We start from the raw sequence: 24,696 nt of genomic DNA, 5'->3' as shown, positions 1-24,696 counted from the left end.
AGCAGGGTCTGGTTGAATAAGCTACACAATGGAGGACTCTGAAGCTGCAAAAGAAATGAGGAACATCTCAACATTCTACTGTCGAGATTTATAGGTTGTTCTGTAAATAAAGAAAGGTGGGAGGCCTACATAGGTAAATGTTTACCAGTTTATTTATATAGAATATGACTCCGGAACAGCCAGACTACAGACACACAGAGTGAGGTGCCTGGGAAGGGGCACGGGCCTTGCGTGCTCTCTGGGCTTTGCCACTCTCCCAGCATCTCCACACATTCACCAACCCGAAGCTCTTATATGTTTGTATTTCTTATGCTTTTCTGCTATTTTACTGATTTTAATTCAACATAGCATTCACTGCTCCACATTATTATTATTTTTATTAAAGTAAAACTTATACTTTAAATGGTTAAACTGAAATAATTAAGTTAAAATAAAGTTAACTTAAAATTAAATTTTAAAGTGTACAATCCAGAGGCATTTAGTAATCCACCATATTATATAACCATCACCTCTAGTTCCAAAACATTTCTATCACTCCTAGAGAAGCCCCTGTATGTTACTGTTTTCAGTTGGTCTTTTGAGGTTTTAGGTGCGTTTTAATTTTGGGCTCTTCAGTTTCAAAAGGTATAATGTCTTCTTAACTTTTCTCCAAATATTGTGACAGTTGAAATGGTAACTTCTTAATTCTATTTCTATTGCTCTATTATTATGTAAAATTATTCTAAAAAATGTTTCCTCCTTTTCTGAGCATATGTACTCTTTTTGCAATGGATGTTTTTTACAGTGATTTAATTCAGGTAATTATTTTTTAAATTAGTCATGTCAAACTACTCAAAACAATGGTCAGTCAACTCTCTGTCTGGTTGCCTGGCTATCTGCCTACCTACCTAGCAATTGCTTGAGAAATAATTCAGTAAAAGACCAAATGTTTACTGGTTGGTTTTTTTAAAAATTGAAAACAAGTCTAGCTTTACTTAAACAGTCTATCGACCAAATAAACTGTAATCTCTGGGAAAACAGGAACTTTATCATTGTGGGTATTTTATTTCCAGCACCTAGCTAACATGGAACGTATGTACTGAATAATTCATTGAAGGAATAAATAATTCTCAAGGAGAAATTGTTTAACTTTAGAATTGACATTCTTATATTAAAAAATTAAGTATTTTAAAAATGGACATTTTAGGGGGCCACTAAAATAGTAAAATTTGTGAATAATTAAGTTGTAAAGAGCAATTTAAAATTTTTCTTCCCCAAATTACATCCTTTGACATATTTAACAATCAGGTACAGATTCCTCATCACTGATTGCTGAAGTCTCTTAATGCTCTATTATATTTCATGTTTTCATGTGTGTACTTGTGCCTGAAACTTTTTCCCACAGACAACCCCCATAATCTTCCAAGATTCATTTCAGGTTTGCCATCTCTCTGTGGATTCTTTTCTCTCCATTCTGGGAAGAACTGATCTTGTTACCATACTTTGTAAAGACTTCTAATAAAGCACAATATTCTACTGGATAGTTAAACAGATAAAATAGGTAGGGAGGAAGAAAAGGTATTATAATTCTAAGAGTAATGTATAATAGGAGAATTTTTTTCTACCAAGAACAAAGAAGATAAAAACTTCCAGTATTTATTTCTATGTTTAGTACTGAGTTACAGATATGCTGAAATCTAAACTTTTACTTACAGACATATGCATCAGACATCAATGATATAATTTGAAAACCTCTGATGTACTCATTATTACTTACATAAACTTGAACTCTGTATTTGACAAGGCAGTTGGCACCAGCTTCAGGATTAAACTTTATTTCAAAGTCATAACCTTTGGAATTCTCAGCACCTTTAGGGATAAGTTTTAATTTTCTAGCCAACTTGTGATACTCTGCTAATTGTGTTTCAATCTATAAGATGAGAACACAAAAAGAAATGTTAAAAAAACAAACAACCCCATTCCAAATGGTTTTCAATAGGCATTTCTCTAATTTTACACAAAATTATATTATCTTTTTAGTAGTGTAGTAATTTAGTATACTATAAGCAGTATATTAACTACTGTTCTTCCATTTGTCTGACAAATAGTTTGGAATGAGTCTACATTTATTTTGTTATTAATGAAAATCCACTCCCCTCCCTTTAAAAATAACTTATAGAACCAATAAGCAGATATAAAGGAAGAGATATGAAGCAAACCAAACTTAGGTACATACATAGGTCAAAAAACTTAAAACTAATGATAATATCTTGCTAACAGTTGGTTAAAGATTTTGATTTCAGTGACATGCATTTGTTCATCACCACCACCTGAATATAAGCTCTGCGGAAGCAGTCGAATCCCCAGCACCCAGAATAGTACTTGGCATATAGTAGATACTAAGTATTGGAGTAGAGAAATGAATCTTCAGAGTCGAGGCAATTTGTTTTCATACTGCTTCCTCCATTTAATACATGCTTATTCCCTTGTTGCTATTACCATCTATAAAAAAGAATCCTTTGAGTGAAAAAACGCAATGGCAAAAGCACCCATTGGAACTTTTTTTTTTTTTTTTTTTTTTTATTTTATTTTTTTCATTTTTCTGAAGCTGGAAACAGGGAGAGACAGTCAGACAGACTCCCGCATGCGCCCGACCGGAATCCACCCGGCACGCCCACCAGGGGCGGTGCTCTGCCCCCCAGGGGGCGATGCTCTGCCCATCCTGGGCGTCGCCATATTGCGACCAGAGCCACTCTAGCACCTGAGGCAGAGGCCACAGAGCCATGCCCAGCGCCCGGGCCATCTTTGCTCCAATGGAGCCTTGGCTGCGGGAGGGGAAGAGAGAGACAGAGAGGAAAGCGCGGCGGAGGGGTGGAGAAGCAAATGGGCGCTTCTCCTATGTGCCCTGGCCGGGAATCGAACCCGGGTCCTCCGCACGCTAGGCCGACGCTCTACCGCTGAGCCAACCGGCCAGGGCCACCCATTGGAACTTGCTTAAATAATTTGCCATTTCCAAAAATTTACTAGCTCTACACACTTATTAAATTTAAGATTTCTTATTGATGAATCAGGAAATTATCTCAACTACCATTTGTTGTATAGTAGCTTTCTAGGGACTACTAAGATATGCATGTCTATTTATCCTTACACTAAATAGTACTAGGGATAGTTTCTTCTGTTCTTTACTAGCATTTCATTGATCAAAATGGGCTCGTTCCCAAGCCCATGTCCTTTATCATGTCTAACTACAGGGAGAGCAAATATGTGACACGTGTCTCCTCCCCACAACCAATTTAGACAGTGAAATCTGGTTAACTCTTTCCTGATGATTCTAGATGCACTCTCAAAGTCTGTCTCAAAGAAGAACTCCAAAAGGCTACCAAAAGCCAGAGGTGGCACAGAGAATAAAAATTAGTTCAGAAAAAAAATGATGAATGAAATATTTATACTAAACTTTTGCATTCTGCCACCATTCTTTACTATCTCTTACCCAGGACCCAAGGGCTTACTTAGTTCAGTGTCCATGGTCCTGTTGTGGTTCTTCATTAGGCTACTGCTTATCTACTTTCCTGATAATTTTATTTCTTTCAGCTTCATCTTCCAAATCAAAAGTAGCATTCTTTTTAGTACAGCTAGTTTTAGCTAGTTAAACTGAGAGTTTACCTAGCCCAGAGGTTCCTAACTTCTTCTTTCCCACAATGCTCAAGAGATAAAAATATACTCAGTAACTGTTGAGGTAACTCATTTCAGATTCACCAATCTAGTCTAACCACACTTCATTTTATAAATAAGGAAACTGAAACTATGACAGCTTAGATGACACACTCAAGTGACATAGGCATGATGTGGCAATTCAGGGCTAAAACACAGATTTACCAAATTCAAGGTTCAAAGACAGGCGATTTCTTATGGATGCATATTTTTCTCCTTAATATAAAAAAATAGAGATTACTAGAGGGTTAGGAGGTTGACGGAGTACAGATGGTTAAAACAAAGCAAAATTACAGTGAAATAGAGCCAAAAAGGGAGGTAACACTTATTTTTGATCCTGAACTGTGTATTCCAGATTAAGAATTACATATATAGGTGTTAAAATACAGGTTTTTTTTTTTTTGTACTTTTCTGAAGCTGGAAACGGGGAGAGACAGTCAGACAGACTCCCGCATGTGCCCGACCGGGATCCACCCGGCACGCCCACCAGGGGCGATGCTCTGCCCCTCCGGGTGTCGCTCTGCCGAGACCAGAGCCACTCTAGCGCCTGGGGCAGAGGCCAAGGAGCCATCCCCAGCGCCCGGGCCATCTTTGCTCCAATGGAGCCTTGGCTGCGGGAGGGGAAGAGAGAGACAGAGAGGAAGGGGGGGGGGTAGAGAAGCAAATGGGCGCTTCTCCTATGTGCCCAGGCCGGGAATCGAACCCGGGTCCCCCGCATGCCAGGCCGACACTCTACCGCTGAGCCAACCGGCCAGGGCCTAAAATACAGGTTTTAATAAAGCAATTATTATTATTTTTTTTTAAGAAAGGTTTTCTTTTTTTTTTTTAATTTTTATTTATTTATTCATTTTAGAGAGGAGGGGGGGAGATACAGAGAGAGAGAGAGAAAGAGAGAGAGAGAGAGAAAGAGAGAAGAGGGAGGAGCAGGAAGCATCAACTCCCATATGTGCCTTGACCAGGCAAGCCAGGGTTTTGAACCGGCAACCTCAGTGTTTCCAGGTTGACGCTTTATCCACTGCGCCACCACAGGTCAGGCTTAATAAAGCAATTATTAAGAAACTGATTTAGAAACTGTTTGCATTTTACCTATAATATACTCTATAATGTGACCAGGATGAAAAGGCAGTATTGCCCCTTACATAAGTGTAGCCACATTTGAGCTACTTTTTTCTTTTTAACAATGGTGGTAAACATACAAGAAAAATATAAAGATAAATATATAAGAAATATTATACTAAGAAAAGTGCTAGAAGTAATAGGATAAAATTGTATTACTTTTAGACCAAAAGATAGAAATTAATTTCTTCTTAGTGATATTTAAATTTTAGAAGTATACCTACAAACAAAACTTGTAACTGAAAATACTAGAGTAAAACACTTCAAATAAATATTTGTCTGGAACCCTAAAAAAATGAGCCTTTTAAAAGACATGCTTTCTTTTCCTTTCCTTAAAACAAATTTTATATAAGTTTTCTTAAGAATAAAAATAGTGTATATAGCATAAAAGACTTCTGTGAAACTGATAGGAAAATTTTCCTAGACAATTTGTTACTATATTGTTTTAGAAAACATTGGTGATATGTTGGTGATAATGCTGAATCATTAAAGTCCTTTATACTGATTTTTACTGATTTATACATTGCTAAGTCAGATAGTCCAGACCCATATAATAGCCCATTAGATATTTTCACTTGAATGTCCAATGAACACAATAGGTCCAGCATCCATTGCTGACTGGTAACTTCTCTTTTATTCCCGATTGAGGGGTAACTTGCTCAGTTGTCCAAGCCAGACACTGTGACTGTTCCTCCTCTTTTCATCAGGTCTTTTTCATTCTACCTTTTAAGTAGTCAGAATCTATCCACTTCTTTCAATCTCCACTAGCATTATCCAAATTTAGCTTATAAATTCTCACATTACTGCCATATATCCTTATCTGGCTGTTTTGCTATCTTCCAATCCATTTTTCCTATTATCAAAACAGATTTTTCTGCCCGATCGACGCTGGCGCTGTGGATTTAGTGTTGACCTGGGATGCTGAGGTCCCAGGTTCCAAGCCTTAAGGTTGCCGGCTTGAGTGCGCAGGCTCATCACTTTGAGTGTGGGATAATTGACATGATCCTGTGTTTGCTGGCTTGAGCCCAAAGGTCGCTGTCTTGAAGCCCAAGGTTGTTGGCTTGAGCTAAGGGTCATTGGCTCGGTTGGAGCCCACCCTTCAAGGCACATATGAGAAGTAATCAATAAATAACTAAAGTGACGCAACTATGAGTTGATGCTTCTCATTTCTTTCCCTTCCTATCTGTTTCTCTCTCTTTCTCTCTCTCTCTCTCTCACTAAACAACCCCCCCCCCATTTTTCTGAAATGTGATCATATCTGTTTACAAAATTTTAAGGGCTTCTTAAGAGTTTTCAAGATAAAATCCTGAATATGACAATGATCTTCACTGTTTGGCCCATGTTTATCTCTCACATCTCATTTGTTGCCACGCCCCCGTCCCTTGCTATTAATCACCAGCCATGTGAAACGCTAAGGATACTAGAGTGCATCATGCTATTTTTTCTCTGCGTGCTTCCACATACTTTGCTGACTCCCGTACCCTTGCCATGCTAGCTCTTACTTCCATTTCCCAATTCAGTTCAGGTTTTATCTCAAAGGAAGCCTGATCCATCTGCCCACACAATGCACACTAAATTTGGGTTGAGTATACTAATGTTTTCTCAGTACCTTACAGAAATTCCTATTAAAGGTCTTATCTCATGGTAGAAAATATCAACTATACTAAAAGTTTCTTGATGGTAGAATCTGTGTCTTTTTATCTTTATTTCCTCTATGCCCAGCATGATTTGTATACAACAGAAGTTAAAATGAATGTTTGAGTAGTGAACAGATAAATTAAGAGGTGAATCACGTCCTCTTCTTGTATAAAAGGCATGGGATTTATTAAAATTATTTTCATGGCCTAGGAGACATTTTGCTTATTTTGGCTTACTGTTTGAAAATAAAAGACTACCTCAAATTTGACTGAAAAAGGCTACTGAATTGACATAAAGGGATGAGTGCGTTTTAGTAAAATGTCGATGCTAAACAATTGTACCTGTTTAGCCAATTTATTCTACACACTCAGTTCTTAATCAGGACAGACCTTTACAAAGGTCTGCTCTGGTGAGCTGCCACTCTGGAAAGGAAATGACATACCGCCTCTTTGCCTCTGGCATATTTTAGCTCCTCATTCCACATCTGCTGTTGTTCATCCTCCAGGTCCTTGGTTAGTTTATTAATGGTCTGCTGCAATTCATTTCTTTCATGATTTATTCTCTCTATGTCTGCAACTGAGTACTTCTGGTTATCAACAATATTCTGTAGTCGAGTATTCTCCTGTTTCATTGTTTCACATTCTAGTTCTGCGTAAAAAAAATTGTTACAATCCTTCAATTTCTAGAAAGAAAGTATGCCTTTATTAATTGTTTAAGAGAGATAGACAGACTGACTCTCACATGAGCCCCTATTGGGACTCACCCAACTACCCCGCCTGGGGCCGATGCTCGTATCAACCAAGCTATCCTCTGTGCTTGGGACTGACACTTGAACCAATCGAGCCACTGGCTGCAAGAGGGGAAGAGAGTGTGAAGGGGGAGAGGGAGAGAGGGAGAGAGAAGCAGATGGTTACTTCCCATGTGTGCTCTGACCAGGGATCAAAGCTGGGTTGTCTGTATGCATGGCTGATGTTCTATCCATTGAACAAACTGGCCATGGCCAAAAATTATGTCATTATTTAATTGATCTGATTAAGATGTCCAAATTTTCAAGTTCTGTACATATATGATTTCTCTTTTGGATAGTTCTGTTTGATTCTTCCTTATTAATGACATTCTTGAAATATGAAACACAAGTTTTATGTGAACCTTATTTCCCTATTGCCATGCTTTGGTTTTCAGAAAGTGTTGTTTGGAAAATATATGACCCCACACGTAATGGTTACGATGAAGAATTGTAGCCTGACTAGGCAGTGGTACAGTGAATAGAGCAGGAGTCCCCAAACTGTGGCCCCTGAGGCCATTTATCCGGCCCCCTACTGCACTTCTGGAAGGGACATCTCTTTCATTGGTGGTCAGTGAGAGGAGCATAGTTCCCATTGAAATACTGGTCACTTTGTTGATTTAAATTTACTTGTTCTTTATTTTAAATATTGTATTTGTTCCTGTTTTGTTTTTTTTTTTACTTTAAAATAAGGTATGTGCAGTGTGCATAGAGATTTGTTCATAGCTTTTTTTATAGTCTGGCCCTCCAACGGTCTGAGGGACAGTGAACTGGCCCCCTGTGTAAAAAGTTTGGGGACCCCTGGAATAGAGCATTGACTTGGGATGCTAAGGCCACAGGTGCAAAACCCTGAGGCTGTTGGCTTGAGCACGGGGTTGCTGATTTTAGCACGGGATCATAAACATGAAGACGTGACACCACGGTCTCTGGCTCAGCTGGAGCCCCATCCGACCCCCATCAAGGCACACATGAGAAGCAATCAATGAACAATTAAAGTGCTGCATCTACAAGTTGATGCTTCTCATCTCTCTCCTTTCCTGTGTGTCTGTCTCTTAAAAAAAAATAAATAAAAGAATTGTTACACTTAAGAAGAATAGTCTGTCAATGTTCAGTTCAAATGCTTTTAATACTCCTACATAACTATCTGCAATAAGCCAGAAAACCCACAAATTTTTCACAAACACAAAAATATTTGTATTAAAATATATCAGTTTATTCTTATTTCATTGAATTTTCAGAGGTTTCATCAGAAATTAAGTAACCATAGCAGTTAGATTCTAGCTTTGCCTATTTGCCAAAATTTGTAATCAAGAATGACTATTGTACCAAGGCAATATGGTACATACAAGAAGTAAGTGAGTATGCAAAGAGGAGGAGAAATTATAAAATTTAAAATATCTGAGGTTATACAGAATAGTGTTTTTGAACCTTCCATCTCATAGCTTATAAATATGACAGCGGTTTAAAGCAGGCTGGGATAATGCATGGGGACGCGCATGACCAAGGGGGCCAGGAGAAATCATCCTGAGGGTGGGGAGGATTAAGATCTTGGCTTTGTGATAATCTCTTTGTAGCACTGTTGCTGGAAAGCTCTGCACCTGAACGCATACTAAATTAATGGTTAATTTAAATAAAATTTTATACAGGAGTCTGCACAAAATAATCAGTAATGTATAGTATCTGTTGAGTTTAAATATATTTCATTCGCTTTTGGCTATGAATGGTTTTAACTAACCAATTAAGTTAAAATACTCAGAATAAAAACATCTTAGGTTAACAGCTGTCAAATTATTGTCTCAAACTAAATCACTCTGGAATGGCAAATGATTGAAGTATTTCTCTCTCACTCAGTTTGCAATTATTGGGAAAAAGGCTCACAAAAAAAAGTATAGGCCCTGGCCGGTTGGCTCAGTGGTAGAGCGTCGGCCTGGTGTGTGGGAGTCCCAGGTTCGATTCCCGGCCAGGGCACACAGGAGAAGCGCCCACCTGCTCTCCACCCCTCCCCCTCTCCTTCCTCTCTATCTCTCTCTTCCCCTCCCGCAGTCAAGGCTCCATTGCAGCAAAGTTGGCCCGGGCGCTGAGGATGGCTCTGTGGCCTCTGCCTCAGGCGCTAGAATGGCTCTGATAGCGGCAGAGCGATGCTCCAGATGGGCAGATCATTGCCTCCTGGTGGGCATGCCGGGTGGATCCCGGTTGGGTGCATGCGGGAGTCTGCCTGACTGCCTCCCCATTTCCAACTTCAGAAAAATACAAAAAAAAAAAAAAAAGAAAAAAAGTATACAAATTCTCTCAATTAAACATTAATAAAGTAAGAGTATTAATTTTATAAAATATTGATTTAATGGCATGACAAATATTGCTATAACAAGAAATTAGTCTATAGTTCTTTGTAACTATGGAAAACAAACAGTAGGGACACAGCGTAAACTATTCAAAGACCTGGTTTACAGCAAATCTAAAATATATGATCAGTTATTAAATACAAAACAAAATACCCCATTCAGTCATTGCCTCTGATAATTATTATTCTGGACAGATGATCGATATTCCATAGGGTAGAAGTTAAATATCCTAAGGACAACCTATACAACTTCTACGTGGGACAGACACAGCCTGTAAAACCCAAAAAAGAATAAAATTGAGGCAGGCGAAGACTTGGGAAAATAGTATAGTTGGTTCATACTGTTATTTATTTTGTAATTGCCATTCAATGACAGCAATTTGTAAATAACTTCCTTTATTCTCCTTCTGGCATCAGAGAAGTATTAATTAAATCATACACCAGTCTTTTCAGTGTTTATGATTAGATCAATGTGTTTATGAAAAAAAGGTTAGGAACACACAAGTCATAAACAAACTTTCTTTAATTGGGCTCCTGCTTCATAACAATCATAGTACTTGCATCTTTTCATTGTATTTTCAATCACCTTAAGCTGCTGAGTAGTTTAGTGGGCAGTGATAGAGGTTAGGTCATTATACCACACTGAAGCTAGCAGTGATTTAAGAATCTGGCTTATTAATTACCAGGTAGAATAGAATGTATATTTATATTCAGGCAGCCTGACATTCTTAGGTTAGGTCCTTCTTGGCTTCAAAAAGCCAGGTACCTGAAAACATGTTAGAAGGTATCAAACAAGCTGGGCAATGGCCACACAAAGATATGAAGTCCTAATCCCTGGATTTTGTAAACACTACCTTATTTGGAAAAGGAGATTTTGCAGATGTGATTAAGTGTAGTGTTTTGAGATGAGATTACCCTGAGTTGTCTAGGTTGGACCTAAATGTTATCAAAATGTCCTTAAGGATAAAAGCAAAGAGAAACTAACAGACACATGAGGAGACAGACACACAGACAAGGCATGTGAGAATGGAGGCAACACAGGAATGCTATGAGACACCAGATGCTGGAAGAGACAAGGAATGGATTCCCCTCCACAGACCTCAAGCAAATTGAGGAGTTTGAATTTAGAGCCTTTAGAACTGTGAGTGAATAAATTTTTGTTGTTTTTAGAAACCAAGTTTGTGGTCATTTGTTACAACAGCCTCAGAAAATACAGAAAGCACTGGAAACTTGGTAGCCTGCTTTAGCTATTTAACATTAAAGGAAAAAAAGATGTGAATGACACAGCTTTTTATGTGATAACTCTCACACAGGTCCCCATCCCAGTCCGAATGACCTCTTTTAGCATTAGTTATGCTTACCTATCCTAGAAATATCTTCATCGAGGCTATTCAATTTCTGATCAAGAATGGCTGAATGAGACTCCAAATTGCTCAGGTATGCCTGATATTTTTGAACATCTGCTTGTAAGGAAGCTTTCAGTTTTCTCAATGTCTCTAAACGATTCTTTAAAAGAAAAAAAACGTTAAGTTAGTTATTCTCATCAATAATAATTCTATACTTCACTTGAAAGTAAAGCAATATTGCTTAAATTCATTTTAGAGTAAGGTAAATAAGAGTTTTCCTTTTATTTTTAGAGGGAGTCAAGGGACTTTACTGGTATTATGTAATTAAAAGATGTACTTTTTAAAAAGTCAGTTTGAGATAGAAAATGTCAAGAGCCAGAATGAAAAAGCACAAACACTTAAAATCTGATATTTTACAGAACAGTCTGGGTGCTTCAACAATATAACAGACAAAATAAAATTAGATATATGAATATTATCATTTAGCTTTTTGAAAGTTGCTAGAACACAATGTATTATATAAACCTTTTTATTACCATTTCCTTTCCACTAACAAAACTCAGGGCTCTTGTAAATAGAGATGTATAACATGAGAAACTGGTGCAAAATATCTTTTTGGTCTTACGTAAATAGGTAAGACTCTTTCATCATACTCTAAACATTAGTCCAAAACAGAACACAAGGGAAAACAAAGCTCCAGAGATATCAAACATGTTTTCATTGGGAGTTCTGTTCTATGAAAAAAGATTTACTTTTTAAGAAGCTTATTTTGTTTACCTATTTTTAAAAATTTTCAGAAGTAGCTGGTATTCAAAAAGAAGACCCAGGAGTCCAAAAGAGCTCAGTAAGTGTATAAGTTAATGAAGATAAACATGTTGACTAACCGGTTCTGTTTCTCTTTCTTGTTCCAGTCTTGCAATTTGTTCATTCAGTGCTTTGTTTTTCGCTGCTAATGATTCCAGCTTGAAAGCATCTACATTAAATAAATCCTCTGGAGACAAAAACCCAAAACCTTCATAAGATCTCAAATCTGCCTTGAACATTGTTCCCCAGGTTTTCACCATTGCTCTCACTTCTTTTGGTCTTTGGCCAACACTGTCAGCGAAGGACAATCACCTTCTGCAAAACAGCAAACTATTCTCCTTTCTCCATCACACTCTTTACCTCCTTATTCAGCTTTATATTTCCGGTACCACTTAACACAATTGGCATACAGTGTTCATTTGATTCTTGTCTCTGTCTAAAATAATGTAAACTCATTGGGCAGAATTTTTATCCCTTACTCATTACTGTATCCTCAGTGCCTAAATGGTGGTTAGCACACACAGGTATAGAATAAATATTGTTTGAATAAATGAATATAATTTGTTTAATTAATTATAAAGAGAAATATTAAAGAACTCTACAGATGCTTTCTGTATTAGATCACTATGAAGTTTCCTTTTTTTAAAACATCATTTACCTTGCTCCCTCTCTCATTTGGAGAAGTGGAAATGCTCCAGATTATTCTTCAGAACGTACATCCAATGGGAACATAAAGGATTGCTTTCACCTATGTGCTAATAGTGGCAAGGCTATACTCTCCTGTTTTGATTGATTTTATTGTCCTTGGAAGAAAAGCTTTACATCGGGGTAGTCAACCTTTTTATACCTACTGCCCACTTCTGTATCTCTGTTAGTAGTAAAATTTTCTAACTGCCCACTGGTTCCACAGTAATGGTGATTTATAAAGTAGGAAAGTAACTTTATTTTATAAAATTTATAAAGCAGGGTTACAGCAAGTTAAAGCATATAATAATAATTACTTACCAAGTACTTTATGTCGGAATTTCGCTAAGTTTGGCAGAATAAATCTTTATAAAACAACTTACTATAGTTAAATCTATCTTTTTATTTATACTTTGGTTGCTCCGCTATCGCCCACCATGAAAGCTGGAACGTCCACTAGTGGGCGGAAGGGACCAGGTTCACTACCACTGCTTTACACAATATTATCTATTTTACCTCCTACTCTGGCATGCTATATACAAGGCTATCTCAGTATAAGAACAAAAACATAGAACAATACCTCTGCAACATTTTAGAGTTAGCCAGTAAATATTGAGTATCACTTGATTATAGCTGAGTGGAAAATTTTTTCTTTGGAAATAAAAGGGCGGATTAACTTTCTGTCACAAATTTTGAAAGCAACCTTAGGTCTTTTGACTAATTGGTTAATTTCTCAAATAGAATAGCAAAGATATCACAGAAATATTATCCTCCAAGGGGAATAACACTTGCTGATTAGCTTCTGTTCGTGTGTTTGATACCATATGACCATCTAATCTTGCAAAACCTTGTTAACAAGTAGTTTAAGGTCACATAGCCGGTAAGGGGCAATGCCTCAGGTCTGACTCCAACACCAGTATTCTTTTGTTCAACTATTACTTCTTTTTACCCAGGAAACAATGAAGATAAAAATCAGTAGGTATCCAAATGAATTTAAAGTGAGTAGCTCGTAGAAACACTGGGTATGGTAAACTAAGCTACAAATCCATGGGCAGAGTTAAATAAATGACCAAAAGCAAGCACACTGGGAATGAGAACACTTACTCAGCTTTGACTGCAACTCTGCGTTCATCTCCTCAAAGCTGTCAGCACCACTCATGAAACTCTCATAGCACTTTATGGTGTAGTCCAAAAACAACTGATCGGGTTAAACAGATTTAAAAACAAAGACATGATTCTCTATTTGGTTTCACTTTTCTAACTGAAAGTTTAGATTTGAATTAAAAGAAAGTCAGGAATACTAAGTAGCCAGATGAATTCCTACAAATGAGACACAAACCTAGGGTATATCATTAATTATGCTGTACAGACTTAGTTTGCTAATTCTAATACTGAGGAGAAAAACACTTAAAATAGTAACAGAACACTATTCAGTAAAAAGTAAAAAAACCTTATTTTCAGGAAGCTAATTAATAAATACAATTCAACATAAAATGTACAAACATTTATATTTAGATAATCAACTTTGTGAAAAATTTAAATGAATTACCAATCATATTAAGTCCAATTAAACTGACAAGGTCCAGTTGAGAAAACCAGAACATAATTAATAAAGGCTGTAATTTCATTCTAACTTCAGGCTAAAAAATGGCATGACTATTAGAGATCTAAACAGTGTAATACTATCATTCTTCATATTTATCCAGGAGAAAGTAACACTTATTTTGCAGTTATGAGTTGTTTTGGTCATGGAGGATGCATGCTTTATCAGGAGGTAAGGATGGCTGGTCAGATTTTTTCCATAGCCTACATGAAGTAAATATCTCTCAAGACAAACCAATTTACTTTGCACTGATTCTGTGCTTACTAAGAAATCTTCTTTTTACTTGGTTGATATAAAAGGGGTATTCTGAATAGGCAGTATGAGAATTTCTATAATTGGAAAGGTGTTATCGCTGATGGTAAATTTTTCATTTTACTTCAGACAAGTCTTTTAGGAAATCAATGAGAATGAATCACTTTCCTTAAACTCAGTCAATTTTGATTTTTCAGGTTAAAAAAAAATGAGTTTCTGGATCCACAAAGCTGAGTGAGGCTCAGAATCTCAAGGTAATTGCTTTAATAACTCTCTAATTAAAAATAACCCTTTAGGCCCCGGCCAGTTGGCTCAGTGGTAGACCATCAGCCTGGTGTATGGATGCACTGGGTTTGATTCCCAGTCAAGGCACACAGGAGAAGTGACAATCTGCTTTTCTACCCCTCCCACTCCCCCTTCTCTCTCTTTTCACCTCCCGCAGCCATGGCTTGATTGGTTTGAGCGCATCAGTGTGGGCGCTGAGGATGGTTCCATGGAGCCTCCACCTCAGGTGCTAAAAATAACTCAGTTGCGAACATGGCCCCAGATTGGCAGAAAATTGGCCCCAGAAGGGGGTTGCCAGGTGGATTCTGGTCAGACCACATGTGGGAATCTGTCTCCCCTCCTTTCACTTGTTAAAAGAAGGAAAAAAAAAAAGCATTTCCTGAAATAATAGCTAAAATAACTTTGACTGGTTTAACCTTTAAAATAAATGTTAATAATTTTAGTATTTAGTAAGTACTGTATTTATATTTGGGTGAAATCTGAGGCACATATAAATCTAGTCCAATACACATACTGCAATTTGAGAATTTTCCTGCTAGCTGCTTCTCTACTAGGGATCATAGCTAAAGTGTTTTTGTTTTTTTTTAATCAATGGTATAAATCAGTTTGAACTAGTCAAGCATCTTTGAACTATTTCCTTATTTCCTAGGTAGTAATAACAAATGAGGCTGATATTATTTCCACTTTCTTTTATGAAAAACGCTCCAAAGAGTGAAGGAAAGAATAAGGGCAGATACTTGTTTTTCTTTTTAGGGACCTGCATGGTAATAGACGTTTTACAGTATGCCAAGGGACATTGTTGTTTAACCTCAACATTATAAATTTATTCCACAGAGTTGTCTGTCCCATTTGAATATATGAATTTATATATTTTAGGAAATAGGGTGGGTGGGGCTAGTTATATATTTTGGGCTCTAATAAGGTGTGGCTTGGGAACCAATTAAGACTGTTTACTTTTGGAAGTAGAAAGTCTGATCTAAGTTGTTGAACTAAAATGACCAAAACAAACAAACAAAAAACCAGCATGCAATATGTTAATGTTCAATCTATTATGCTATGTATTGACAAAGAATTTTATTAAAATAAGCTGCATTATTGATATCTTGGTTCCAAGAGATGGGAGAGGAAAAGAAATGTATATATACATTAACAATAATATGTCATGATTTAATTTTACTTGTCCTGTAATTTTTACCTACTTAGTTAACATTTTCAAATTTCTGTGCCTAATTTCAGGAAGTTACAATGGGCTTTAGAAGTTTTTCGGGCCCTGGCCGGTTTGCTCAGTGGTAGAGCGTCGGCCTGGTGTGCGGAAGTCCCGGGTTCGATTCCCGGCCAGGGCACACAGGAGAGGCACCCATCTGCTTCTCCACCCCTCCCCCTCTCCTTCCTCTCTGTCTCTCTCTTCCCTTCCTGCAGCTGAGGCTCCACTGGAACAAAAGATGGCCCAGGCGCTGGGGATGGCTCCTTGGCCTCTGCCCCAGGTGCTAGAGTGGCTCTGGTCGTGACGAGCCACGCCCCAGATGGGCAGAGCATCGCTCCCTGGTGAGCGTGCCGGGTGGATCCCGGTCGGGCGCATGTGGGAGTCTGTCTGACTGTCTCTCCCTGTTTCCAGCTTCAGAAAAATACAAAAAAAAAAAAAGTTTTTCAGGAAGTAAAAAGAAAAGCTCTATAAAAGAACAAATTAATTTCAATAGAGAGGCATTTAGTTAATACTATCAAGATAACTAATGTTAACAGTAATGAGAAATACCTTATTGTACATAATTCCATCTTCAGTTTCTTCTTCCAAAGGTTGGCCATCATCAAATAAAGGTGAGCTTTCTCTCATGGCAGTATGTAACTAATTAGTATACAAGCAACATATTAAGTTTATAAGGAAAACATACAGCTTTCATGTTTTATCAGTTGCTTTTAGTGCCATTTTAGATGCATTTATATTACTGCATGCTTGAATATTTCTCTTCAGAGATTATTTTATTGAGCCTTAAAATATTATCCTTCAGATATATTAGTAACTAAATCCCTTAGGATTATAAAGAGATGGGTTCCATATTCAGTTTTATTCTACAGAGAAAAATAGGCTGATCTTTAGACTATTAACCCACTGCTAGCATATACATACATATAATGCAACTCTTAAAATCCAAAACATAAAACATGAATAATTATTTCTCTTTTACATGAACTCAATTTAGGTGCTCATATGCTATCTACTAACTCCTTCAGTATGTATCAATATACAATTTGGCTTGAATTTTACAATATAAAATCTTCAAAAATACAATTGTTTAAGCCTGAAAGTGATTACAGATAATAAATTATAACAAAACATTGAGATGTTTATAATTTACAAACTAAAAAAATGGCTAAAGGTTTTTAAGGCACATAAATTCCATTTGGAATACTGTTTATAATATAAAACTGCTATAAAATGTGAAGCTATAAATGAATATCTAGTACAATGAATACTGAAGTTTCTAAGAAAAGGATTATGTATGAGTATAAAAGATCAATGTGGTTTCTACTGAAAAGATTTCATTAAATTTTCTTATCGTAGGGCTCAATATACGATTCCTGTCATTGATTCTTAAATTGTTAGTGTTCAGTTTTTCCACATTAAGCAAATCAAGATAGGAAAGAGGAGATGTCAACTTATACAATAGACTTGGAGGCATCTCAAGAGCTTGCTTGCCAAAAGAAGCCATAACAGGTAATCCACGAGCTCCTGGAATCATTGTGGAAATGCTATCTCCCAATCACTTAACAATGACATACCATGCTCAGGCAGAAAAGATTAAAGTGCTCTAGCAACAACAGGGGTGTATTTGGGGCGGGAGCAGAGAGGGAGTTACCCAATGTCCATGGGTATTCACTGAGGAGAGACAAATTAAACACATAAATTTTATACATAAAGTTCAATAAAACTTGAGTGAGTTGTATTAATGGACTATGGTATTAGATTTCTACTCCTATTTAACAATTGGGGCTGCTGAATGTACCAGAATGTCTACTGGTTCAAATTCCATACACTCAGTGCCAGAATACATGCAGTTAAGAGCTAACTGATGGGCAAGAGAAAGCGGGGGAAGGGGGCGGTAAGACGGAACAACATTGGTATTAAGGATTCTAGCACTAAGTAGAGCAGGAAACTCAGAAGCTTATATAAAGAGACAGCATTAGACTCAATAAAAATGTACACTTCTGTAACAGTCAAAATACAGCACAAAAATCAAGAGTACAAGAGGGAAAAAATATTTGTACCATTTACGTAAGACCTAATTTCTCCAATTTGACTGTTTTTGATATACAAAATGGTGCTTACAAATAAGGAAAAAAGGCAAAAGACACAAACAGGCAGTAACAATGTAAAAACCGTTCATGTTTAAAAACAAAACATTGTGAATATGAAAATTATCACATCAATTATTAAAAACATTGATAAGGCCCTGGCCAGCTGGCTCAGTGGTAGAGTGTTGGCCTGGCGTATGGATGTCCTGGTTTGATTCCTGATCAGGGCACACAGGAGAAGCAACCATCTGCTTCTACACCCTTCCTCCTCCAGCAGCTATGGCTCAACTGAGTGAAGAGTTGGTCCTAGGAGCTGAGAATAGCACCTTTGCCTTAGGTGCTAAAAATAGCTCACACACCCAGATGGGCAGAGCATTACGACACAGTGGGCTTGCCAGGTAGATCCTGCTCAGGGCACATGTGGGAGTCTCTTTGCCTCCCCTGCTCTGACTTAATTACAAATAAATAAATAAATAAATAAAAATAAAAAAACACATTGATAAGCGTATTAATATAAAATTCAATATATAAAGGGTTCAAATTAGAAGCAAATAATGAAATACAAGAGTCCAAAATATGCACAGACAAGCAAACAAGTTATGAAAAACCATATAAAAACATAATTGCTTTAGTAATATTTGTATTAAAACAAGCTATTTTCCACTTTCCAGTGGTTGAAGATTTTAAAGCAATGTCTATGGTATGGGAAAGTTGGTGAGCTCATACATTGTTGAGGAGCTTTTACCTGGTGCAAGTTTCTGGAGGGAAATTTGTCAATATGCATCAAAAGCTTAAAAAATACAAAATACACAAAATTTTTTACAGCAAAAATGTACCTTTAAAATATATCTCGAGGAAATATTTTAAGTTGTCTCTGAGTTGTCATGGTTATATCATTTTCTGTGTATGCTTTTCTGTATTTTTGCAATAAATATGGGTTTTAATTTAAAAAGGGAAAGAAAAATAAATGTTATGGGGGAAATAATTTCTTACTTTTTGAGCTGTAAAATCTCATGAAAACAAAAAATCTCCTGTGAATGTGGTACTTCCTACCCCTCACCTCGGGAATCATGTATTACTAGTTTGAAGAATTTAAAATCAAGCATGCTTTTCCTTTTTTTCTTTTTAAGAAATGGGGAAGAGAGAGAGAGAGCAAGACAGGGAGCATGGGAAAGAGGGGGGAGAAGATGGAAGCATCTATATGTAGTTACAGCCTGTATGTTGGTTTTTTATTTTTTGTATTTTTCTGAAGCTGGAAACGGGGAGGCAGTCAGACAGACTCCCATATGCGCCCGACCGGGATCCACCCGGCACGCCCACCAGGGGGCGATGCTCTGCCCATCTGGGGTGCCACTCTGTTGCAACCAGAGCCATTCTAGCACCTGAGGCAGAGGCCACAGAGCCATCCTCAGCACCCGGGCCAACTTTGCTCCAATGGAGCCTTGGCTGCGGGAGGAGAGAGACAGAGAGGAAGGAGAGGGGGAGGGATGGAGAAGCAGATGGGCGCTTCTCCTGTGTGCCCTGGCCAGGAATCGAACCCGGGACTCCTGCATGCCAGGCCGATGCTCTACCACTGAGCCAACCTGCCAGGGCTCTTTTTTTTTTTTGTATTTTTCTGAAGCTGGAGACAGGGAGGCAGTCAGACAGACTCCACTGCCTGTATGTTTTAAAAAAGATTTTATTTATTCATTTTTAAAAAAGGGAGAGAGAGTGAGAGAGAGAGAGAGAGAAAGAGAGAGAGAGAAAGAATGGGGAGGAGCAGGAAGCATCAACTCCTATATGTGCTTTGACTAGGCAAGCCCAGGGATTTGAACCAGAGACCTCAATGTTCCAGGTTGACACTATATCCAATACGCCACCACAAGTCAGGCAAAATCAAGATTAGGAGAGAAATAGACCTTCAGGGGGAAAAAAAAACTTTTCTATGTATACATTTAAAAATGAGAAGTCAAATACCTTGATGCAGTCTATTAGCCAAACCAAGGCTGCCACAATGTGAGGCCATGTATGGGGGGCTCCCACTGTATACATGGAGCTTTTGGATAACGCAAAAGGATACCTATGGAAATTAGAAAAAATAGGCTAAGGCTAACTTAATAATTTTGTAAAAATAATATCTTGATTAAGCAAGAAGTTATATTAAAAAACTTCCATGTATATACCAACAGTTTGACTTGTCTAGAAGATCTTTGTTGAGTCTGTCCTTAGTCATCTTACGCTCAAATGATTTTGTGTATTTTCTGGTTTCTTCTCTGCAGGTTACTCTGTGTGTGTGTGTGTATAAATAAAAAAAAATACCCTTAGCTGCAGAACTTGATTTATAACCAATATGCTGAACTTCTCTTAAAAGATCGTTTGTTCCCTCAAATTAAATGTACCTCAAATAAACCACGTAAAGGCAACTCTTCATCCTCAGATTCATCTCTCCCTGTGTTTACTATACACAGCTTTTTAACTTCACCTCAGCCCATTCTCACCAGGCTGTCAATCCTGACTTTTTTGTTTCTGTCACGTCTGTGGTCTCCAGCCCATCATATCTATTCCTGTCACTTCAGTAGGCGAGGGCCTTAGGAGCTACCATCTGTAGTTAGTAATAACCTCCAAATAGTTATTCAAGTTATCCTACATATGTTGCCCACCGTGACTATCTTAAAATATTTTTTTCTCTTAACTCAAAATCTTTATAAATGTATTGAGTTTGATTCTTCTCTGGTTCCAACATTCTGTCTAGGCAAACAAGAAATGTAACATACAAACCCAAGCCCTTTAAAAATTCTTGGAACCTCCTCTTCAAACTTCGTGTCAGGAAGTTCATATGAAGGGCACAGGAAGCCATAAAGAAAAGTGAAGATCTTCAGGAAGTCTTTAACAGAAGGAGCTTGTAGAGATTTCATGGATACACTATATGCATAACCATTTTCTGTAAGAAACTACAATAATTCTTATGAAACGTCAAACATTTTATAATAGAAAAAACATAACATCACAATTTATACTATTTAGTATTATAAAATACCTCACAGAGTAGTCGAATGCATTGCTGAATGAATGCTTTGTCATTAAGTGGTCTTGGGTCCTTGATTTTTTCAGAACAGGAAAATATACCGAACTGACTATTCCGGGATCCAGGTCCACTGGTTCTGGGAACATTTAAAAAAGTCAGTCAAAACTTGTGATCAAGTCCAAATTATTTCAAGGTGATTTTATATTTTAATATCAGCATCAGACCCTGAAGTTCAACAAATCTTTAATTTTTATTTAGCTAAACAAAATTATCTTCAAAGCAGAGAAAAAGAACAATGAAGAATAAAGTATGAAAAGAAAAATGTACTTTTGTATTAGATCCATCCTTTAAGGACGTGCTTTTTGAGTCCACTATCTTCTGCACCAACTGTTCTTCAAGTCTACTCAATAACGCAAGTCTATCTACCATCTTTCCTACCCTCTATGATTGCTCCTCCACTCCCAACCTTTATTTGTCATTTTTTCTTATGGGAAACTGTCTTTAATATGTTAAATAGGTTGGGCATTCTTTTAGTCATGAACATTTTGATGTTATGCTTGACTATTAATTTACCATATATATGTATGCTATTTTTTTTTTTCGGGGTGATGTCGCAGGTCTGAAATGAGGCCGCGCCAGCAGGGAGGCGCAGCCCTTGGACGCCCTGCAATTCTGTAGCATCTGCTCATATCCTGGCAGCATGGGGCACAGCTGCCAGGAGAGTTTAAGAATGCAATGTATGTTATTTTTTAATCATTAATGGCTACAGTGTATATGCTACATTCCAGGTCCCTCTCCCAAAACAAAACTTTATTTAAATCTTCATAATGGTTCCTTTTGCCTACCTATGTGGCCCAATTTAGCTCACCATTGTAGTTTATTAAATATACTTGGAATAATAATTTTATTGGAAAGATGCCACAAAATTGAGTTGCAGATAACTGTATCTGTGGGTCCCACATCCATGGGTTTAATCAATTGCAGATTGAAAGTATTAACAAAATGCTATGCTATTGATGACATGTACTAACTATGTAGGTCTATGGTAGTTGTGTTTGTAATGAACATGTACAGACTTTTTTCTTGCCATTGTTTTCTAAACAATAACATATAACAACTATTTACACATCATTTGCATTGTATTAGGTATTTTAAGTAATCTAGAGATTTAGAGTGTATGAGAGGATGTGTGTGGGTTATATGCAAATACAACATTTTGTATAAGGGACCTGAACATATACAGACTTTAGTATCTGCAGGGGCTTCTGGAACTAATCTCCACAGGATACCTAGGGATGACTGTACAATGAACTTTGCTGTAATAGGTGAACTCTATTCATTAAAACTTCAATTCTCACCCTGGCTGATTGGATCAGTGGTAGAACGTTGGCCCAGGGTGTGGAAATCCCAGGTTCGATTCCTAGTCAGGGCACACAGGGTAAACGACCATATGCTTCTCTACCCTTTCTCCCTCTTCTCTTACTCTCTTGCCCTCCCGAAACCATGGCTCGATTGGTTTGAGAGCATCAGCCCAGGCACTGAGGATGCTAAAAATACCCTCTACCTCAGGTGCTAAAAATAGCTTGGTGTGAGCATAGCCCTGGATGGGCAGAGCATCGGCCATAGAAGAGGGTTGTGAGGTGGATCTTGGTCGGGGCACACACAGGAGTCTATCTTCCTTCCTCTCACTTGGAGAAGAAGGAAAACACACAAACAATCAAACAAATAAATTTTATTTCTCCCTGCAAGTCAGCTTGCTGATTTCAAGTTCTCTCTTGCCCAGGCTCTAAAATTCTTTAGCTTGGGCCCTCTTGCTCCACTACCCTGATTAAATAGCTAAACTGAGAACCACTTTTCTTCATACTATTGCTTAACCTTTAGTATATTTGTTTTATCACAAAACGAATACATGTGTAGACTCAGCTCTCATTCTACATAAAACTACACTAATAGGTATCTTTTTGAATTATGAATAATTTCTCAACTAATCATAATACTGTATCATTCAACTTATAGCTTAAGAGCAAAGGATCTAAAACCAGACTCTGTGGTTTCAAATCTTGTCTTTATTACTAGTTATATGACTTCAGGTAAATTAAATTCTGTGCTTCAACTTCTTTATCTATAAAATAGAGACAGTAATAATATTTCCTCATAGGGCAGTTCTGAGGATTAAAAGAGTTAATATAGAAAAAGCAGTTAAAACAATGTCCGGGTTATAAAAATGTTCTGCAAATGCTAGGTTTTCTAATTATCATTATCTCTGAGGTTCAGTTCTGAGATGGACGTTGCATTAAAAAATGTCTTGAGATTTTACATCAAATGGAATGACTACCAGAAACAGTTTAACTTGGTTTCATGGCAAAGACATAAGGCAACAAATATTTCATCTCTATTTTCAAAACAACTGAACAAATTTGTCTAAAAACAAAGTTAATTTTTGTTTTGGTGAGATAAAGTAACAGCATATTTTCTCAATTTGGGGATTGAACATTTCTTTAAAAAATTAACTTTATTGAGGTGTAATTTGCTTAGAATAAAATGTACAGTTTAATGAGGTTTGACAATGTATATACCTATGTAATCTCTATCACATTAAGACCGAACATTTCTATCATCCCCAAAGTCTTATACCCCTTAATAGTCAATCCTGCTCCACCTCCAGGCCAGGAAACCAATGCTCAACTTTAGACAATGGTTTTCAAAGAATGGTGTAAGAGATCTGAGAAGTCAAACTAATTTTTTTTTAAGGTGAGAGGAGGGAAGATAGTGAGGCCGACTCCAGCATCCACCCCAACCAGGATGCAATTGGCAACCCCATCTGGGGCCTGATGCTCAAGTACTGAGCTATTTTTAATGCTGAAGCTGATGTGCTCCAACCAAGCTATCCTCAGCACCCAGGGCCATGCTCAAACCAGCTGAGCCACTGGCTGCGAGAGAGGAGAAGAAGGGAAGAGGGGAAGAGGGGAAGAGGAAGGGAAGGGTGGAGAAGAAGCAGATGTTCGCTTCTCTTGTGTGCCCTGAATGGGAATCTAACCTGGGACGTCCACATGCTAGGCTGATGCTCTATCCGCTGAGCCACCAGCCAGGGTCCAAAACTATTTTCATAAAAATCTAAGATGTTATTTGTCACTTTCATCCTCATTATCTCATGAGTTTACAGTATTTTCCAGAGGTTGGCTATATGATGTACATTGTAAGAGACTAAATGCAAAAACAGATATGGGAGTTTAGCTATCTTCTGTTAAGCCAGATATTAAGAAGATTTGCAAAAATGTAAAACAATGACCTTGTTCTTACTGAAATGTTTTATGGAAAATATTTTTTTAAAAATTAAAAGTACATTATACTAATGTGTATTAGTTTATTACTTTAAATTGAATTAATACATATTTTAAAGTTTCAGTTCTGATTCCTAAGTTTTTTATGATTTACTGATTTCACTTAACATAATATTCTCAAGGTCCATCCATGTTGTTGCAAATGGCAAAAGTTCATCATTTCTTATGGCTGAGTACTATTCCATTGTATGCATGTACCACATCTTCTTTACGTAATCCTCTGTTGAGGTACACTTCGGTTGTTTCCAGGTCTTGGCCTCTGTGAATAATGCTGAGCTGAACACAGGGGTGCATATATCTTTGGGTACAAATATTTCGAGCTTTTCAGGTAAATCCCCAGTAGAGGGATTGCTGGGTCATATGGAAACATTATTCTTAATTTTTTGAGGAACTGCCATACTAGAATCCATAGTTGCTGTATCAGTTTACATTCCCATCAGCAGTGAATGAGGGTTCCTTTTCTGATAAAAGCTAATCTAACAGGTGTGAGGCAGTATTTCATTGTAGTTTTGATTTG

At 37.4% G+C, this 24,696-nt stretch overlaps 1 protein-coding gene and 1 non-coding gene across 4 annotated transcripts in view; both read right to left on the bottom strand.

Moving 5' to 3' along the window:
- The window catches only part of NDC80 (NDC80 kinetochore complex component), a 45,420-nt gene that overhangs the window by 16,552 nt on the left and 4,172 nt on the right, over positions 1–24,696 (bottom strand). For 2 of the 3 annotated variants that reach the window (XM_066246650.1, XM_066246648.1), the window contains 9 exons: positions 20,851–20,974; positions 20,592–20,764; positions 19,791–19,893; positions 16,297–16,386; positions 13,508–13,601; positions 11,800–11,906; positions 10,931–11,075; positions 6,887–7,092; positions 1,757–1,909 (listed from right to left, as the gene is read on the bottom strand). In XM_066246650.1, coding sequence (XP_066102747.1) covers positions 1,757–1,909; positions 6,887–7,092; positions 10,931–11,075; positions 11,800–11,906; positions 13,508–13,601; positions 16,297–16,386; positions 19,791–19,893; positions 20,592–20,764; positions 20,851–20,974 — 1,195 coding nt within the window. The remainder of the gene's footprint in view (positions 1–1,756; positions 1,910–6,886; positions 7,093–10,930; positions 11,076–11,799; positions 11,907–13,507; positions 13,602–16,296; positions 16,387–19,790; positions 19,894–20,591; positions 20,765–20,850; positions 20,975–24,696) is intronic. The other variant, XM_066246651.1, reaches the window with a different exon arrangement.
- LOC136315821 (small nucleolar RNA SNORA14) lies at positions 21,445–21,574 on the bottom strand. Its single transcript, XR_010727600.1, has one exon. It is a non-coding gene; the product is annotated as a small nucleolar RNA SNORA14 (small nucleolar RNA).

Source organism: Saccopteryx bilineata, chromosome 11 (genome assembly GCF_036850765.1).
Source record: "Saccopteryx bilineata isolate mSacBil1 chromosome 11, mSacBil1_pri_phased_curated, whole genome shotgun sequence".
NCBI classification, from domain to species: Eukaryota; Metazoa; Chordata; class Mammalia; order Chiroptera; family Emballonuridae; genus Saccopteryx; species Saccopteryx bilineata.
The sequence above is the reverse complement of the archived record's forward strand: the minus strand, read 5'-3'. Positions and strand labels throughout refer to the sequence as shown.